We start from the raw sequence: 17,876 nt of genomic DNA, 5'->3' as shown, positions 1-17,876 counted from the left end.
ATATTCCAAAACGATTCGTGCACTTGCGAGTTTAATTATTAAAACACCCTCTTTTGGGATCAACAGTAAAGGTGATTTATATAATATGATTATATATGACATGGACCGATGTGAATTAAAGTCTTTATCCAAAAATCATTTAACAATAAGGACTTGTAATTCATATCAAAACTGATGATCATTTGTAGATCAACCTAAATCCTGAGTGTTCATGAACTCCTGTTCATGTTTATTAAATCTTTTGATTCATTCGTTAAGGTCTCTTCAAAGAATGAGGCTAATGACTTTTGTTTTGGAGATTTAATATCATGGATGGCTGGGAACATGTATCAACAATACGGAATCTAATCTTTCCTAACGGATCGTATATTAGTTCCCTTAAGGGTTAATTCTGGAACTGAATGATTTTGAGCTCAAATCTATAATTAGATTATAGATTAATTATTCACTAGTGAATTAATGGTACTTAAGGAATAAGAAGTAAATTAGAAAGGTTAAATGGTAATTCTTCCATTCTAATTTATGAACTAATTAATTAGAGGGTTGAACTATTGTAAGATGGTTATATCAATGGATGACTTAAGAAAAAGATTTCTGTAAAAGTATATCTATAACATAAAGAGTGCAGTTCTGAAATTATAGTGGAGTAATATCAGAATTAATAAATTAACTATTATAATTAAAGAGTTTAATTATTTAGTTTCAATTTATTGGAGCTTAATGTTATAGGTCCATGGTCCCCAGAATGGCTCAAACAATCACTGTCAAAGGCAAATACAAAAATGGGCAAAAATGACTTATGTGATAAGTAAAATATTTTTCTATGTATCAAACATAATTATTGTTTAATTATGTGTAATTAATTAATTAAGAATTAATTAATTATTTGATTTAACAAAAATATAATTAATTTTGAATTAATTTATTTTTGGGATTTTTGGTATTTAAATAATAATGAAATTGGGAAAAATCACATGCCTGCACATGCATGTGGTACACGTGTGGCACAGTGCACAGGCACTGTGCTACACGCATAAGAGATAGACTTGGTCTCTTGATTCCACAATTTTAGTTATTTAAATATTAAATAAATAATGATATATTTTGATTTGATTTAAATATTATTATTTAAACAAAAATCTGATAACTGATCAGTTATTTTGAATTTGTTTAAAATAACAAATATTTTAATATATTGGATATTATTAAATATTGGATATCAGTTTTCAAAGAACGTAAGTTTTCAGGGATAGAAAAATATCTAGGATTCTCCCAGAGAAAAAAGATCAGTGACAAAAAAAAAGGTCATTGTTCTTCACAAAACCTAGGTCCAAACTTTATCAGATCTCATGTGTTGAGAATATCTGATAAATAGTTATTGCCTATTATTTGTATAGCGAGCCCACACTCGTTCTTTGGGTGACTGAGAACATTTTGGAAGATCTTGGTGTGAGATCTCAAGGATTCAGCCATACGAAAAGATAGCAGCAAGGAAGGACCTGAGGTAATGTTTCTATTCTTTTCCTTGATTCAATATATATATGAGTGTGAAGAAGTAGATCTAGAAATCTTATGGGATTAATCTGAAAATTTGATTGTTGTTTCGTTGCGCATAATCTCTGATTTGATCAATAAAAACCAACATAAACCGCATTAGGGATTTCGGGGCATTACAGTTTCCACCTTTATTGATAATTTAAAATAAACATAACTCGTGTTTAAAAACAATAGATAATAGTCTTTACACTAGAATAAAAATAAAACTAGGCAACATTTAATAAAATTTCCCAAGAATAATAACACACAGCTATACGACCCCTACATATTCACACCAGTCTTGCTATCGGGAATCCGCTCGCCACCGGTCATCTAAGGTTACCTTAATCTGCAAAAATAAAAGAAAGGAATGAGCTTCTAAGCCCAGTAAGGAAAATACACAATAAATCATACAAAAATCAATTTGTAATCTCATAACAGAAAAATTCACATGAAATTCTAGAATCATAATAGAATTTAAAGTCACAGTCTATCCTATATCACAGTCATACCAAAAATCACACACAGATCTAGATCATAAATTATATCCTGTAATCATAACATTAGTCATAAACACATCATAAACACATAAATAACAAATCAGGACATTCAAAGAAACAAATAAGAGCTATAATGGTTGGACATCTCCACAGTCCATTATACCACAATGCCTCCATGGCCTAAAACAGAGCGCTAGTGCTCCACCCTTACCGTTTCCATGTACATGAAATGTTAGCCATATAAAATAGTAGATCTAACATCTACAATATATAGTTTTCCTTACCTCAGAAATCCGAGAATATGGATTAATGTGTGTTTAATTTAGGGTCTTAGCTTTGTGATCTCTCACGCCAGTTGACGTGGGGCGTTACATCGGTCGCAACTCTCATGCTCTTTCCCCCTGTAATTATGTTTCGTGTGTTGAGAATTAGCCCACACTTTGTTAGACTTGATTTAGATATAGGATTGGAAGACTTTGGTATAGTCTAACCGGTTTAGATTCTTGACAATTCCTTGCATTCAGAAAGGATCAAACGACATGGAATCTAAAGGAATGAGACATTGTTCCGCTATGCATTTTGTTAGTATTCTATGTCTATTTTAGTATTTACATGACAATTCATATGTTAGCATGTTTTGGTGTTTTCTATTTTATATTTTATATATGAAAATAGGAAGCATGCATCTAGACAAAAGATATAAAGATCCTACACGGCCTTCTCTAAGTAGGGTCTAATGCGTTTGTCAAGTTTATCAAGACCTTTCATGAAACGTTCACATTCTGTTTTTGTGTATGCCTTTGTTGTTGCAATAAAATTAATTTGTAGCTCTTCTCCATGGCTTCCATATTTGCTTTTCAAATTATTGAGCAATTGAAACATGCAAGCTCCATGGAAAGCATTTGGGTACATCATATGAACTGTATTGTCTATGCTCTTGTGTTTGTCAAAAACAATAGTCATTCCTATGGAATTTAAATTTTGAAAAATAAAAACAAAAATTAAATATTCTTCATTGGTTAATTCTGGTAAAAGTAACCAGTTACTTTACTCAGATATTAAAAAACATAACATATATCTGGATATCAGGTCTGGTAACGAGTTACTTTTTTAAGTAAACAAGAATATTTAATTTGGAGCTATCATACCTTCAGGTTCTCCATTGGTGTCTCTCAATTTGGTGAAGAACCAAAGCCATGAATTATCATTTTTCAAAGTCTGCTATTCTGAATGCCAATACAAAAATGTTGTGGTTTGAATCTAATGTTGATGCTGAAAATAAGGTACCACCATGTGCATTTTTCATAAAAGTTCCATCAACAACAATTATAGGTCCCAAGTACTTCCAGCCCTTGATTGAGTTAGAGAATTCTATGTATAGGTATCTGAATCTGTCTTGTTTGTCTGTGAGTAGGTGTTTGATTGTTCTTGGATTTTCTTGCTTCAACATGTGAAGATACATTTGTAGCTTTTGATATGAATCATCAGGGTTCCCTTTTACTAGTTCCAAAGTTTTCTCTCTTGATCTCCATGCTTTTGTGTATCCCATGGTTACTCTGAAGTTATCATTCATGTCATTCGAATTGTAATTTCTTTTGATTGATTTGTATTTATTCTTGTTTTTTTTCTTGCCTATGGTCCTCCATAACAATTTCAACAGAGCTTTGAAATATATTTTTGTACCTTGAATAATTCTGAGTTTCTGTACTTAGATGCTTTCACAAACTAGTTGCATGTGTCATCTGCATAGGTAATCAAGTACTCTCTCGGTTCTGATCTTTTTGTTTTGAAGTGGAAGTTATGAAGCATGGCATAGTAGCTAAGTGTTGATTTGATTGTCTTCTTATCCTTGTAAACTTGCACTTACTCTATTGTGTTAACCCTGTGATATGTTATTACTATTTGGATTTCCTCTAATTTTTTTGCCTTTTTGTATTGTCTTTAATTATGAAATATGCTACTTCTTTAGGAAGATTAGGTATGTATGGCACATTGCTATCCTCATGGGTTGTGCTTGACATTCCTTCTTCAAGTAATATTTGTTCATTGATAAAAGCTTGGTTGGCTTGCACTAATAATGTCCCCACCTCCATTTCTTCTGTTGTAGCTTGCTGATTTGATAGTAGAAGAAGGTTGTTTTCATTGCCTGATTCTTGAATGATAGTCACACACAGTGGTAAGTCCGTTATCATTGCAACAATTTTTTTCTTTATTTCTATGCAGAACAACACTAATTTGTCTGTTTCTAACTTCATTGGTGGTTTTCCTTTCGCTACTTGATAAGATTCTTCAATACTTGCCCTTGTTTCCTTTTTTTTTTATCAAATTCACCAAGTTATCAAGAGAACAATTTGGTGGAATTAATATCTCAGTCATTGTGTACCATTGGTACTCATTTGTTTTCATTCCATTTGCCTCCAAATTGAACCAATGAAGTACTATTGTCCATATCTGCAAATTTTGACAATAATTAAGGAATTAATAGGGTGTAAATCAACAAGGTAATTTGTTACCTTATTCTTACTGGTTGTTTTAATAGTTATACATTTGTTGAAATCAACTTTTAGTTTTGAACATTCAATAACGAAATGGTGTATATTCAAAACAAAAAATGCTGATATTCATTTCGCATGATTTTATAAAATTGTAAGAATGAAGAATTTATGATCCTAATTTTCTTACCTTTTCTTTTGCATTGATGATTGGATTTCATTGTACCTGAAAAATACGAGTTGATGTGTCTTGTTCACGGTACAGCTGGCCAACATTTAATGATGATTATTCATAGTCCTGAGAATGCAGTACAAGTTCCCAAACGGGTAGTTCGAATCAAGCCCAGGTCGACTAGACTTCAAGGAGATCGCCTAGCCAGATCCTTAGGTCACATAGTTACATCTCGAACATCCCAATGTTCAGGTCAGTCTAACCTAGAAACCTCTAGCTTATGTAGTGTGAATTTAGCTCATTGTCGACGATTGAAATAAGCACATTTGAATTCCTGGGGACTTTATATGCATAATTAATATATTGTAACTCCTGCCTAATAAATGTATATTATCATATAGTTAATGTATTTAATGTTAGGAAAAATTATTTTGCCTCAATGGAAATTGATAATAATATTACAACTCTAGACAATATATTACAAATAAATATTGATTGATTGAATAAGGTTACAACTCTATAACTGAAAATACAAATAAACTAAAAACAAGAAGAAGAGAAGAAGAATAGAATAGTGAATATACAACTCAAAGCAAAATGTTACAAGTAAAGTAAAATGTTTGAAATAAAGAAAAGAAGATTACAACTCAAAACAAGAAATACAAATAGACAAAAGAGAAGACTATGAAGATGAAGAGAAAGAGAATAGAAAGAAAGAACAAACAAAATAAATAGAAGCAACTCTCACTCACACTACCAAAGTGAAGAGTGTTGGGGATCACCAACTTGAACAAGGTTTGAAACCTTTGTCCAAAAGCTTATTTCCCCCTAACTCAAGCACTAAGGGATCTCTCACAGATTATAAGAAATGCTTTCTGGAATTATCAAGGCTCAAGGTGTTTCTAGCCAAGTGATCTAATTGATAGAAATGTTGTGTCTTACAAGTGAGCTATATGCTCCTATTTATAGAGTTTAGAGACACCCTTTGAATTTCAAATTCCACCAACCCCCATGACTGTTACCAATGTTTAATTAGATTAATATGGAATTAAAAATGAGATTTGGGAGTTATTTGGGTTTTTTGAGCCATTCAACAAAGATTGAAAAAACTGAAAAAATGGTCAGTTTTTGGCCTGTGGCCGCGGCCACTAGTCTCTGTCCCACAGGCTGCGGCCACCAACATTCAGTGGCCGCGGCCACTGACCATTTTCAGCACTTAAAATTGTGATGTTTTTCCAAACAGTTCCAAACCCTCCCAAATGATTTTGTAACCCCCAAAACACATTATTGGGATTAAAATCATATCTCTAACAGCCATTTCTCAAATGGCTTTGTGAAATTCATCTCAATATTGTGTAACACCAAATTTACACAATAAAGGGTAATATTTGGAAGTTACAAATTTGTAACACCAAATATGTTACATTATTTGGATATATCTCATATATCTAAATATTGTAACTCTCTATTATATGTTACAATATGTGACACTCTTTGTCACATTTATTTAATATAAAACATTATATTATAATATAATATAATATTACATTATATTATAAAATAATATAACATTCCCCCACTAGATTAAATAGTTATCTATTGTAACACTTATTTAATGAATCATTATATTTTGAAATGTAACATATCCCCCACTTGATTAAATAAGAACTCTCTCTTATAGGAGTCATTGCATTAGTGCATAAAGCAAAGTGTTTTTCAACTTGAACTTTACTATAGTGTAATTATCACAAAATTTGTCGAAAATTTGGTTGCACTAGGCATTGAACCATCTTTTCATGATAACAAATCGGTGATAACACACACACATTTGCGATGTTCACTTGAGACCTTTATATCTCGCTTTGCACCGTTAATGGTCGTGTGCACTTTCCATTCATGGACGTTCTTGAGAATACTCCCAATTCTCATGAGAGGCAGCACCACCCCTAGGTCCATATAGGTAGAATTCTTACAGTATTTTGTTACCAAAAATACTTGTCTTCACAAGACTGAATTCTATTAAAAAAACCTTTCGGTTTTAGCCCTCCACTTGGTAACACACAAGTACTCAATATCTCAAATGGGACTTGTTTTGAGTACAACTAATATTCACATGATTGACTTGTTGTTACCTATTGAACCTAACACTAGTTGAATAACTAATGTTAAGATAGGTTACCATCAATCGTGAATATCTTTAGGGAGTTTAAGTCCCATCCCTCGAGATGATGCAGCCACTAAATCCCTCGTTAGTGGCTTAGTGAAAGGATCCGCCAGATTTTCACTTGTTCTCACATAGGATATTGAGATGACTCATCTTTGAATCAATTCTCTTACATATCCATGTCTTAGACTAATGTGTCTAGACTTCCCATTATACACTCCGTTGTATGCTCTAGCCAATGTCGCTTGGCTATCACAATGTATCGATTTAGTAGATACATTATCTTTGATTAAGGGAATCTCTATCAACAGATCCCTTGACCATTCGGCCTCTTTTCCGGTAGCAGCTAGAGCTATGAACTCTGCTTCCATAGTGGAATGAGATATACAGGATTGTTTCTTGGAACCCCAAGAAATTGTACCTCCACCAAGTGTAAATACCCAACCAGTTGTGGACAAGTTGTCCCCAAGATTGGATATCCAACTTGCATCTGTATATCCTTCTAAAATCGAAGGAAATTTGGAGTAGTGAAGGCTTAGTCCTTTGGTTTTCTTGAGATAACCTAGGACTCTTCCAATTGCCTTCCAGTGATCCACACTTGGATTACTTGTAAACCTACTAAGTTTACTTACTGCAAATGCTATATCAGGTCTAGTACATTGGGCAACGTACATTAGACTCCCTATAGCACTAGCGTACTCCAATTGAGCCACTGCTCTTCCTTCATTCTTCTCTAGGTTTACACTATGATCGAATGGAGTATTGGCATCTTTAACCTTGAGATGGTTAAATTTGTTCAATACTTTGTCAACATAGTGGGCTTGCCCTAACGCAAAACCCCCACTATGTTTCTTTACTTTGATACCAAGTATGGTGTCAACTTCTCCAAGATCTTTCATCTTGAAGGTTGATGATAGAAACCTCTTCGTTTCTTCTATCCCTTTCATGCTATTACTTAGAATAGGCATGTCATCCACGAATAAGCAAACAATGATCACATATCCCTTACAAGTTTTGGAATAGAAATTCTTGTCTCCATTGTTATGTCTAAACCCATTAGACATAATGGCTTGATCAAATTTCTCATGCCATTGCTTAGGAGCTTGTTTCAATCCATATAAGGATTTTACAAGTCTACAAACTTTATGTTCATATTTTGGTAGGACAAACCCTTCAGGTTGTTCCATATGGACCTCCTCATTGAGGTCACCATTAAGGAATGTCGTTTTGACATCCATTTGATGAACATACAAGTTGTGTATAGAAGCTAAAGCGAACAAAATTCTTATAGAAGTTGTTCTTGCAACAGGCGCATAAGTATCAAAATAATCGATACCCTCCTTTTGCCTAAACCCTTTAGCTACTAATATATCTTTAAAGGTTTGGATAGTGCCGTCAGTGTGGTATTTTCTCCTAAATACCCACTTACACCCAATTGGCTTAGACCCCGGTGGGAGGTCTACCAATTCCCAAGTGTTATTGGAAAGAATGGAATCCATCTCATCATTGATTGCTTCTTTCCATAATGCACTATCTCTTGATTGCATAGCTTCTCTATAAGTCTTAGGATCATCCTCAATGAGAAGTACAATAGAAATTTTCCTAATAACTTCCTCTCTATTTCCTTCTACCATGTAGAACGAAATTCGTTGAGAATCTATCTCATCCACTACTAGACTTTTATGATTTTTAAGTCTTTGACTTCTTCTAGGTTCAAAAGGTTGCTTTACATCCTTTTGAGAATTCTCCTCTTGAGAATCAACTTTGGATGTAGAAGCTTGAGAATTGTTCTCATATAACAAATTCTCCTTTAGAGATGTTGAAGTTTGAGAATTGTTGTCACATAACATATTCTCAAAAAATTCAACTTCTCTAGATTCAATCACAATATTAGACTCTAAGACTAATAGCCTATAAGCTTTACTATTGTTGGCATAACCAACAAAATCACACTTTATGGCTCTTGAACCTAACTTTGTTCTATTAGGTTCGTTTTTCTCGCAATATGCAAGACACCCCCACACTTTGAAGTACCCTATGTTGGGTTTTCTTCCTTTCCATAACTCATATGGAGATATCTCATTTTTCTTCATCGGTATTCGATTAAGAATGTGACAAGCGGTTAAAAGCGCTTCACCCCATAAGTTGAAGTTCAACTTAGAAAACACCAACATAGAATTTATCATCTCTAGATAAGTCCTATTTTTCCTTTCGGCAACACCATTGTGTTGTGGTGTATAAGGTGCAGTGCACTCATGAATTATATCATTTTCTTCACAAAATGTATTGAATTCATTATAGAAGTACTTTCCTCCTCTATCACTTCTTAGCACCTTAATCTTTTTATTTATTTGATTTTCAACTTCTAATTTATACAATTAAAAAGCATCAAAAGTTTCATCTTTATGCTTTAAAAGGAACACATAGGGATATCTACTAAAATCATCTATAAAAGTAAGAAAATACATTTTACCACCTCTAGTTAAAACACTATTTAATTCACAAAGATCACTATGGATTAAATCTAGTAAATTAGATGATCTTTCTACACTAGGAAATGGTTTCTTAATCATTTTTGCCTTAACACATGTTTCACATTTACCATAGTTTTTAATATTGCATGCAATCATACCACATTTTACTACTCTTTTCATGGTTGAAAAACCTATATGCGATAGTCTAAGATGCCACAAAAATAAAGAATCATACTCAACAATATAGGCGGAATTAGCATTTTTATTGATAACATTGAAAGTTACATCATTGGTGCACAATTTAACCATTCCCTCACAAGAGTCCCATTTTCCCAAGAATACATTTGATTTGGTAAGTATAAGTTTACCGGACTCAAAAACGGCTTTAATGCCGGGCTTGCCAAGCAAATCACCACTTACTAAGTTTCTACTCATTTCGGGAACATAAAGTACATTCACTAATGTAACTTTCTTGCCGAAGGTGAAGTAGACTTCAATAGTACCTTTGCCAAGTACCTTGGATTTGCCCTCATTGCCCATTTGTATCTCATGGTTGCCCTTTGACTCTTCAAAGGTATTGAACAATGATTGGTCATAGGTGACATGGACGGTGGCACATGTATCATACCACCATCCTTTCACCTTGCCTTGGACCGCATTCACCTCACTAAGGGTAGCAACTATGTTATCCTCTTGAGTTGCATTCACCTTAGGTCCTTGTTGGTCTTTTCTATGCCTACACTCTTTAGCATAGTGACCTTTTTTCCCACACACAAAGCAAGGACCTTTCTTGCCCTTAAACTTGTTTGGGTTGGTTTTTGGACCCAAAGGTTTCTCATTACCCTTTTTCCCTTTGTTTTTGGGATGTTTTGGTTGTGACACCGCATTTGCTTTGGAAGTCTCTCAATTAGACCCCTCCACAAGTTTATCTCTACATATCGATTCCTCTTCGATTCAAATATGCTTTTCGATCTCCTCCAAAGAATAATCCTCATTTTTATGAAGGATTCTTTTCCTATAGCTCTTCCAAGTTTGTGGTAATTTAGCCACTATAGCACCAACTTGAAAGACCTCGGGAAGCTCAATCTTTAACACTTTCAATTTGTTAACAATTATTTGCAATTCATGAATTTGAGGAAGAATAGGTTTATCACCAAAAAATTTGAAATCGAAGTATTGAGATATCAAGAACTTTTTGGTACCTTCCTCTTCCGCCTTAAACTTTTTCTCTAGTGCATCCCATATCTCCTTGGCTGATATGGTTTCGGTGTATAGGTCATAGAGCCTATCGGAAAGGGCATTGAGGATATGACCCCTACAAAGGAGATTGTCCTCCTCCCTCTTCCTTCTTTTCTCCACCTCCTCGGGAGTGTCCTTGTCGGATGGTATTGGGAGAGGTTCTAGAGTGGATTCTAGAATGTAGGCAATTTTGAGAGTGGTCAAAAGAAATCTCACCTTGTCTTGCCACCTAGTGAAATTGGATCCATCAAACCTATCCAACCTCACTAGGTCTTGATTCATTATCTTGATGGTCTGACATCCATTGAAACAAACAAGGAATAAGCTTTTGAATGTTAGGAAAAATTATTTTGCCTCAATGGAAATTGATAATAATATTACAACTCTAGACAATATATTACAAATAAATATTGATTGATTGAATAATGTTACAACTCTATAACTGAAAATACAAATAAACTAAAAACAAGAAGAAGAGAAGAAGAGAAGAAGAATAGAATAGTGAAAATACAACTCAAAGCAAAATGTTACAAGTAAAGTAAAATGTTTGAAATAAAGAAAAGAAGATTACAACTCAAAACAAGAAATACAAATAGACAAAAGAGAATAATATGAAGATGAAGAGAAATAGAATAGAAAGAAAGAACAAACAAAATAAATAGAAGCAACTCTCACTCACACTACCAAAGTGAAGAGTGTTGGGGATCACCAACTTGAACAATGTTTGAAACCTTTATCCAAAAGCTTATTTCCCCCTAACTCAAGCACTAAGGGATCTCTCACAGATTATAGGAAATGCTTTCTGGAATTATCAAGGCTCAAGGTGTTTCTAGCCAAGTTCTCTAATGGATAGAAATGTTGTGTCTTACAAGTGAGCTATAGGCTCCTATTTATAGAGTTTAGAGACACCCTTTGAATTTCAAATTCCACCAACCTCCATGGCTGTTACCAATGTTTAATTGGATTAATATGGAATTAAAAATGAGATTTGGGAGTTATTTGGGTTTTTTGAGCCGTTCAACAAAGATTGAAAAAACTGAAAAAATGGTCAGTTTTTGGCCTGTGGCCACGGCCACTAGTCTCTGTCCCACAGGCCGCGGCCACTGACCATTTTCAACACTTAAAATTGTGTTGTTTTTCCAAACCATTCCAAACCCTCCCAAATGATTTTGTAACCCCCAAAACACATTATTGGGGTTAAAATCATATCTCTAACAGTCATTTCTCAAATGGCTTTATGAAATTCATCTCAATATTGTGTAACACCAAATTTACACAATAAAGGGTAATATTTGGAAGTTACAAATTTGTAACACCAAATATGTTACATTATTTGTATATATCTCATATATCTAAATATTGTAACTCTCTATTATATGTTACAATATGTGACACTCTTTGTCACATTTATTTAATCTAAAACATTATATTATAATATAATATAATATTACATTATATTATAAAATAATATAACATTTAATGTATTTACTTGTATGTTTGGGAGTTACCCGATCTTGTAAGTTACACAATATTGAACGGTCACCTAAATATGTCCATTGAACCCCTATAAATAGAGAGGGAATGGACAGATTGTCATAAATGATTTCCTGAGAGATCAACAAGCAATCATATAGACTCGTGGACAATGTGGAATTTAAACACTGAACCACGTAAAGTCCTTGGTATTTTTTCCTTATACGGTTTAGATAAAACCTAATTTCATCCTCGAATTTCTTAATTCATTGTTGGCAAAAAACCACATTAACCGATTTCTTAGAAAAATGGTGACATAGTCTCTAGAGTTGACTGCACTTGCTGGATATTTGTACTAGCTGATCCAATTTCTTGTATATTTTTGTGTTTTGTGTTCTTTATTGGCTTCTTGAGTTGTTGGTGGTCAGAAAATTCACGTAAATTTCAGGTAGTTATCGGAGCTTCACAATGTTACCAGAGATTTCACATAGTGGAGATGTTGGTCGGATTTGCAATTTATGAGTTTCTAATCTGAGTTGATCGACTTTTGCTCTTGTGCAAATGGTCAGAGAGTTGTTTAGTTTCTGGATGTTCTGAAGCTTCAAGTTGTTCTTGAATCTTCAAGAGGTTGATTGGATCTTTGAGGATTTATCGAAAGTGGAGAATTGACGTTTGATCGATCGATATTTTGGGAAAAGCTTTTGTCGACTTGTTTTTGAGGGGTTAATTGGAACAATGATTCTAATTTTGCCCCCGTTTTCCTACCGTGTTTTCTATTAAATTTAATTGCCTTATTTGGTTAGTCAATATGTGTGTTTCCCACAAATTCCTAAGTTTTCTTTAAATTTTCCTATAAATTTTGGGAAAAATAAATTCCCCATATATTTGCACAATAATAGTAAAAAAGTCATATTTATGAAAAAAATTCTTTTTTTTTTATTTGTCGATACCTTTTTGACTCTTTTGAATAATACCAATAACTCAAAAGAATGGCATGCCAAAAACCCTTGCAATAATAAGAATAATAAAAAATTTGATCAATCTGTCAACTTAAGGTGTACAACTTCACAGTGTCCAACACAACTTATTGAACTAAAACAAATGGTGTCTAGTTTAAAATTAAATTTCACATATAAAATGTCATCCCATGTGAGTAGTCCCTCCGTTCATTTTTCATTCTTAATGTGATTCCTTTCACTTGTAAAAAAAAGTGTCACCTTGGGCAGCTTAAGATACCTTATAGCATTAATATTTTCTTTAATAATATGGGTCACACAATAAATATGATTAGTCAATGAGCACATTAGGGTCAACCTTAGCTACAGGACAGTCCCAAACCTAGGACCCCAACTAAATAGGGACCCCATATTTTTTAAATAGTTTAGAAACATATCTTTTTGTATAACCAAAATAATATATATATATATATATTTGCATTAGAGGCCTCACAATTTTACTATGCCTTGGGCCTCCATTGCCTCAGGTGCACCTATCATTATTATAATATAATAGGGTGATGTGTTTAGTCTCCACATATAATTACTCTAATAAATAATAATAATAATGTTATACCCCCCATATAGAGGTGATGTGAGTCGTGTCGTTCACCTTTTGCTTGTTGGGAGCCCCCTCAGGTTGGATTGTTGTGATCAAATAGGGATGTTGCCATGTTTGGCTTCTTCTCTTGGGACCCTTTATTCTAGCAATGAAGTTAAAAGCAATCACTGCTCAAGATGTTAGTATGTTGTTTGTTGTGTAATAGTAGCAAATAAATTTTAAAAAGCTTATTTTTTTCTTGAAAGAAAAGAATACAACTAATAACAAATGAATAAAAAACAAACTAAGAAAAGCATATAAATACATGAGAGCAATTTTCTTGCTCTTACTCAAACAGATTCTACTACTTTGAACTCTTTCTTTTATGAACAATTCAAACTCGGAACTAAATGTAGTCCACTGCAAAAAAAATCACTATATGTAAACAACTTTTACACAGAATATTTGACTTGGTACATACAAAGTTGATTACCATTACTACACACCTTGTAAAGACCTTCCTAATACAAACAAGAAAGGCCACTTTTTTTACTATCTCTCTTTTGTTCTTTCTGTTTTCCCTTTTCAAGTATTGATTCTTGGCTTTACGACATTAACCAACCACAACAGATGTATTGAGAAGCAGATGGCATTCTTCCTGTTTGGCGTATGTATTCGGCTTGGGCTGCAGTTTTTTCTGCGTCCCGGTTCTTTCTGGCTTCGGCTGATGCTCGTTTTTCTTCTGATCTTTGCCTTGTCAGCGCAGTTTTTTGCACCATCTTTGCTTGAGCCTGGGCTCTCATTTGCTCCACTTGAGCCTAAAACAAGTAAAACATTCACATTGTTGTAACGTTAGCTCAAGGCCAAAACAAAATGCACCAATATCAATAAAAGTTTCAAATGTTGGGAGCAGTTTCCCTTTTCTCTAGCTTAGACAAACATATTTTTAGTCTGAAATGATGATCATGCAAACAATTGACAGGAAAAAGGGTCAAATACCTCTATTCGCCGCAACTCGGCGTCTAATTTTGCCTTCTGCTGACTTTCCCATGCTTGGATTTTGATTTCCTCGCGTTTAAATCTGAACAGATTTAATATCAAGCTGGTCAACTTAACCATAGTAGAACATTTGGACATGGATTGTTTGTGACGGTAAAGGAAAAACACATTTCCTACTTTGTTTAGAAAAAGCTTTACAGTGAATGAGTCATAAAAAGAACCTTGCAAAATGTCTAGATTTTTCAGCTTCTTCCCAGGCAGAAGCTCGCCTTTCATTTTCTATACGAACTAGCTCCTCTGCCTTGGTCTTTTCAGCACAAGATCTTTGTCTTTCTTGCTCATCTTTACTCGCCCAAGCAGCGATATTCGTCTTGCCAAGCTGGACACCTAGTGCCACAATCTCTCTTCTAGTCTTAAGCTTCAATTCTTCTTCTGACAATTCTTTCCTATTGTTTTCAGTTAGATGTGATTCCCTATCATGGGCAAGCTCCATCGGAGTTGAAGCTGGTGCACCTCCTCGAGGAGTTGATGGCATTGAGGAAGCTGGACTGCGGATTGGGGTAGTTGCTCCAACAGGAGTAGCAGTCCTTGAAGGTTCAAGACTTGTACCAGGTGTCATTTCAGTTCCCATGTCTCTCATTGAGACTGATCTAATGGCAGGAATCCCTATACAATGAACCACTCAAAGATATCATCTTCTTCATCTATCTTTGTTCACTATCAAGTCAAAAGGCATTGGAAGAGAAGGCAATGAAGAGAATAACGATGAAATACGTGTTCACACATTATGTTGTGATGTAATGAACCTTTCCTAAATTTTCACTTAGAAACTAGTTCATAAAACCGAAGTCTATTGTTAAACATCCTTATTTACTTAGCATATCAGACCACAATTTCATTCCTTCGCTATAATTATGCCATGAAAAGAATTATGTTAACAAATCCAGGAAAACATTAAACATGTGAACTTGATAATAGGACAGAAAAGGTGTGTACAAACCTGTAGTCTCATCTGATGAACTTTTTGGGCAAGTTAACTCCCCCAATTCTTTTAAATCCTTACTTTGAGTAGATTGATCAATCAAAGCTTGACCCGAAATGGGGTGACTTCCAGAAGAAACAAATGAGAACTTGTCGAGTCCAAACTGCGAGGCTGTTTGACAGAAATCAACCCTCTTGGTGTCTGCCATTCTGCTAAATAATAATTTGATATCACAATTACCAGACTCTGGAGCAACTCTCACCATATTTGTATTTGGCATCCTATTTGTTTGGTTTTGTAAAGCATTCCTTTTATGATGATGATGATGATTAGCTTGTACATTCTGCCTGTTCATTATCCATTTCTCAGCATCATTCCACTTGGATGGCATAGGTCTTGAGATTGACCTTGAAATGGGATTGTGTCCTGATCTTTCCCCCTTATGAAACTCAAAGCTAGAAGAACTAGCATTACTGTCATAGTCGAGATTGTCATCTTCCAATGTTCTCAGAGGATGAACCGTGCTTGAATTGCTGCTGTCACCCTTCGAACATTGCTGGGTTCTAACTCGACCAGCCTCGCCATTTTCTTCTGGGAAAGACTCCTTTAGCTGGTCAGAAGTCTGGTCACTTTGTCTTGCCCCCAATGTTGGCGCAACAGTGAAGTTCATAGATGGAACTTCTAAGCTTGGAGATGTAACTGGAGGGGCATATAACATGACAGTCAGTGACATAGTTAGTTCAGATAATTTGTGCATAGTTCTCGTTCTTGTTTTCTTTCTTCATATTCAGCCTTAGGAAGAAATAAAAGGTTAAAACTTCAAACTGGGACATGACTAAAAAGATAAATTTTGTAATAGTGCTGCTGTGATGCCAAAACATTCAATATGTAGTTCACAAGAAAGAAGAAAAACAAACCTTCTTCATCTCCAGTTGTGGTGTCTAACAAGCTGTTCTTGACAAAATCAGCATCAGCAAGCTTGGCGGGAGAAGTTCTTGAGGAGTTACTGTTGGATCCATCTTTCTTCCTAAGGTGGTGCGCCCCCATGAGCTTCATTCTCAGTTTGCTTGGGGAAATCATGCCGGTCTGCAATTAAGAAGACAAGGCCAAAAATGAAAAGCAAGAAGATATATTAATCCACCTACATTAAGCTTTTCGGTTCACTACTTAAAAAAGCTTCCAAAAGCATTTGAAAGAAGAAATCATTTTAACAAAACAAACTGAAATAATTACTCACTTTAATGATTCTAAATCATCTTGAACCAAAACCAAACACCATTTGAGGATTCAAATTTCAGTAAGAACAACCAGTATATGTATACATATATTTTGTTCATACAAAGAAATATTTACATGGTTAAGTATTTAATCAATGAAAAAGACTACACAGAGATATAGTATTCTTCCACCTCTGAACTTAATTCAATTAAGACAAAATTGGAGTCCAAGTGCCCTAACTAATACTAAGACACGTTATTATTTACAACTGACACAGGCTGCCACCTTTTACAATTTTCAGCTTGAGAAAGAAAAAACCAAACCCCACTAAAAATTTCAACAAAACACCAATTGGGTACATCTTAATTGGTCAAAAAGTTAACTTTTGACACAAACCCAGTTTCGAAAAAAAAAATCGAGAGAGAGAAATGTGGGAGAGAAAGAGAGAACGAAATTAAAGTAAGCAAAGAATTTAATCAAAGTACTCCCACTACAGAATTTAGAAACAAAAATAAAAAAACATTAAGGTAATTTACAGTACCCTTTTGTATAAGGAAGAACAAAACACTGAAGAAGAACAAAAAAGCTACCATTTTACTTGAAAAGATCACGGAAATGAGAAATGGGTTACTGGTATTTTCTGCCATTTGAATGGTAAAAACCAAAAAAAAGACCGTACCTGCACTTTGTGAATTCTCTCGTACTCCATTGGATCTCTCTTTCTCAAACTCTTATTATCTCACCTATGGCAGTAGCAGCAGGAGAAGAAGAAGAAGGAAGAGCTTTCAGCTTTGATGGGTGAAAGTCATTACAGACAGACAGCTTTCTCTCTCTCTAACTCTCTCTCTCTCTCTCTCTCACTTCGAACTCTGTCTCAGTCTCTGTTTTGTAGGCAAGCAACGACAATGATCAAGTTTGACTCCTCTGCGTCAAAGACCACGGTCCACTCCCTGTACCAAACCTCTGAATCACGCCACGTCAGATCTGGACCAATTGTACGATGACGTGGCGTAATTTCGTGGTCGGCGGGCTTTTCCCCGATTATATCCCGAGGATTTGCCGATTATTATAAATGTAGGAGATATTTAATA

At 34.5% G+C, this 17,876-nt stretch overlaps 1 protein-coding gene across 2 annotated transcripts; it reads right to left on the bottom strand.

The window, feature by feature from the left end:
- Positions 1-13,823: 13,823 nt before the first annotated feature.
- Positions 13,824-17,650, bottom strand: LOC133802438 (remorin 4.1). Of its 2 annotated transcripts, none has more exons than XM_062240737.1 (6): positions 17,465-17,650; positions 16,485-16,653; positions 15,586-16,266; positions 14,807-15,251; positions 14,586-14,667; positions 13,824-14,404 (listed from the first exon to the last, which is right to left on the bottom strand). In XM_062240737.1, exons 1-6 carry the CDS (start codon positions 17,492-17,494, stop codon positions 14,192-14,194), a joined length of 1,620 nt encoding a protein of 539 aa, XP_062096721.1. In that variant the 5' UTR covers positions 17,495-17,650; the 3' UTR covers positions 13,824-14,191. The 2 variants fall into 2 exon arrangements, with proteins under 2 accessions (XP_062096721.1, XP_062096722.1); XM_062240738.1 differs by lacking the exon at positions 17,465-17,650 and adding an exon at positions 16,805-16,911.
- Positions 17,651-17,876: the final 226 nt, after the last annotated feature.

The sequence above is a fragment of the Humulus lupulus genome, chromosome 9, assembly GCF_963169125.1.
Source record: "Humulus lupulus chromosome 9, drHumLupu1.1, whole genome shotgun sequence".
In the NCBI taxonomy this organism is placed as follows: domain Eukaryota; kingdom Viridiplantae; phylum Streptophyta; class Magnoliopsida; order Rosales; family Cannabaceae; genus Humulus; species Humulus lupulus.
The sequence above is the reverse complement of the archived record's forward strand: the minus strand, read 5'-3'. Positions and strand labels throughout refer to the sequence as shown.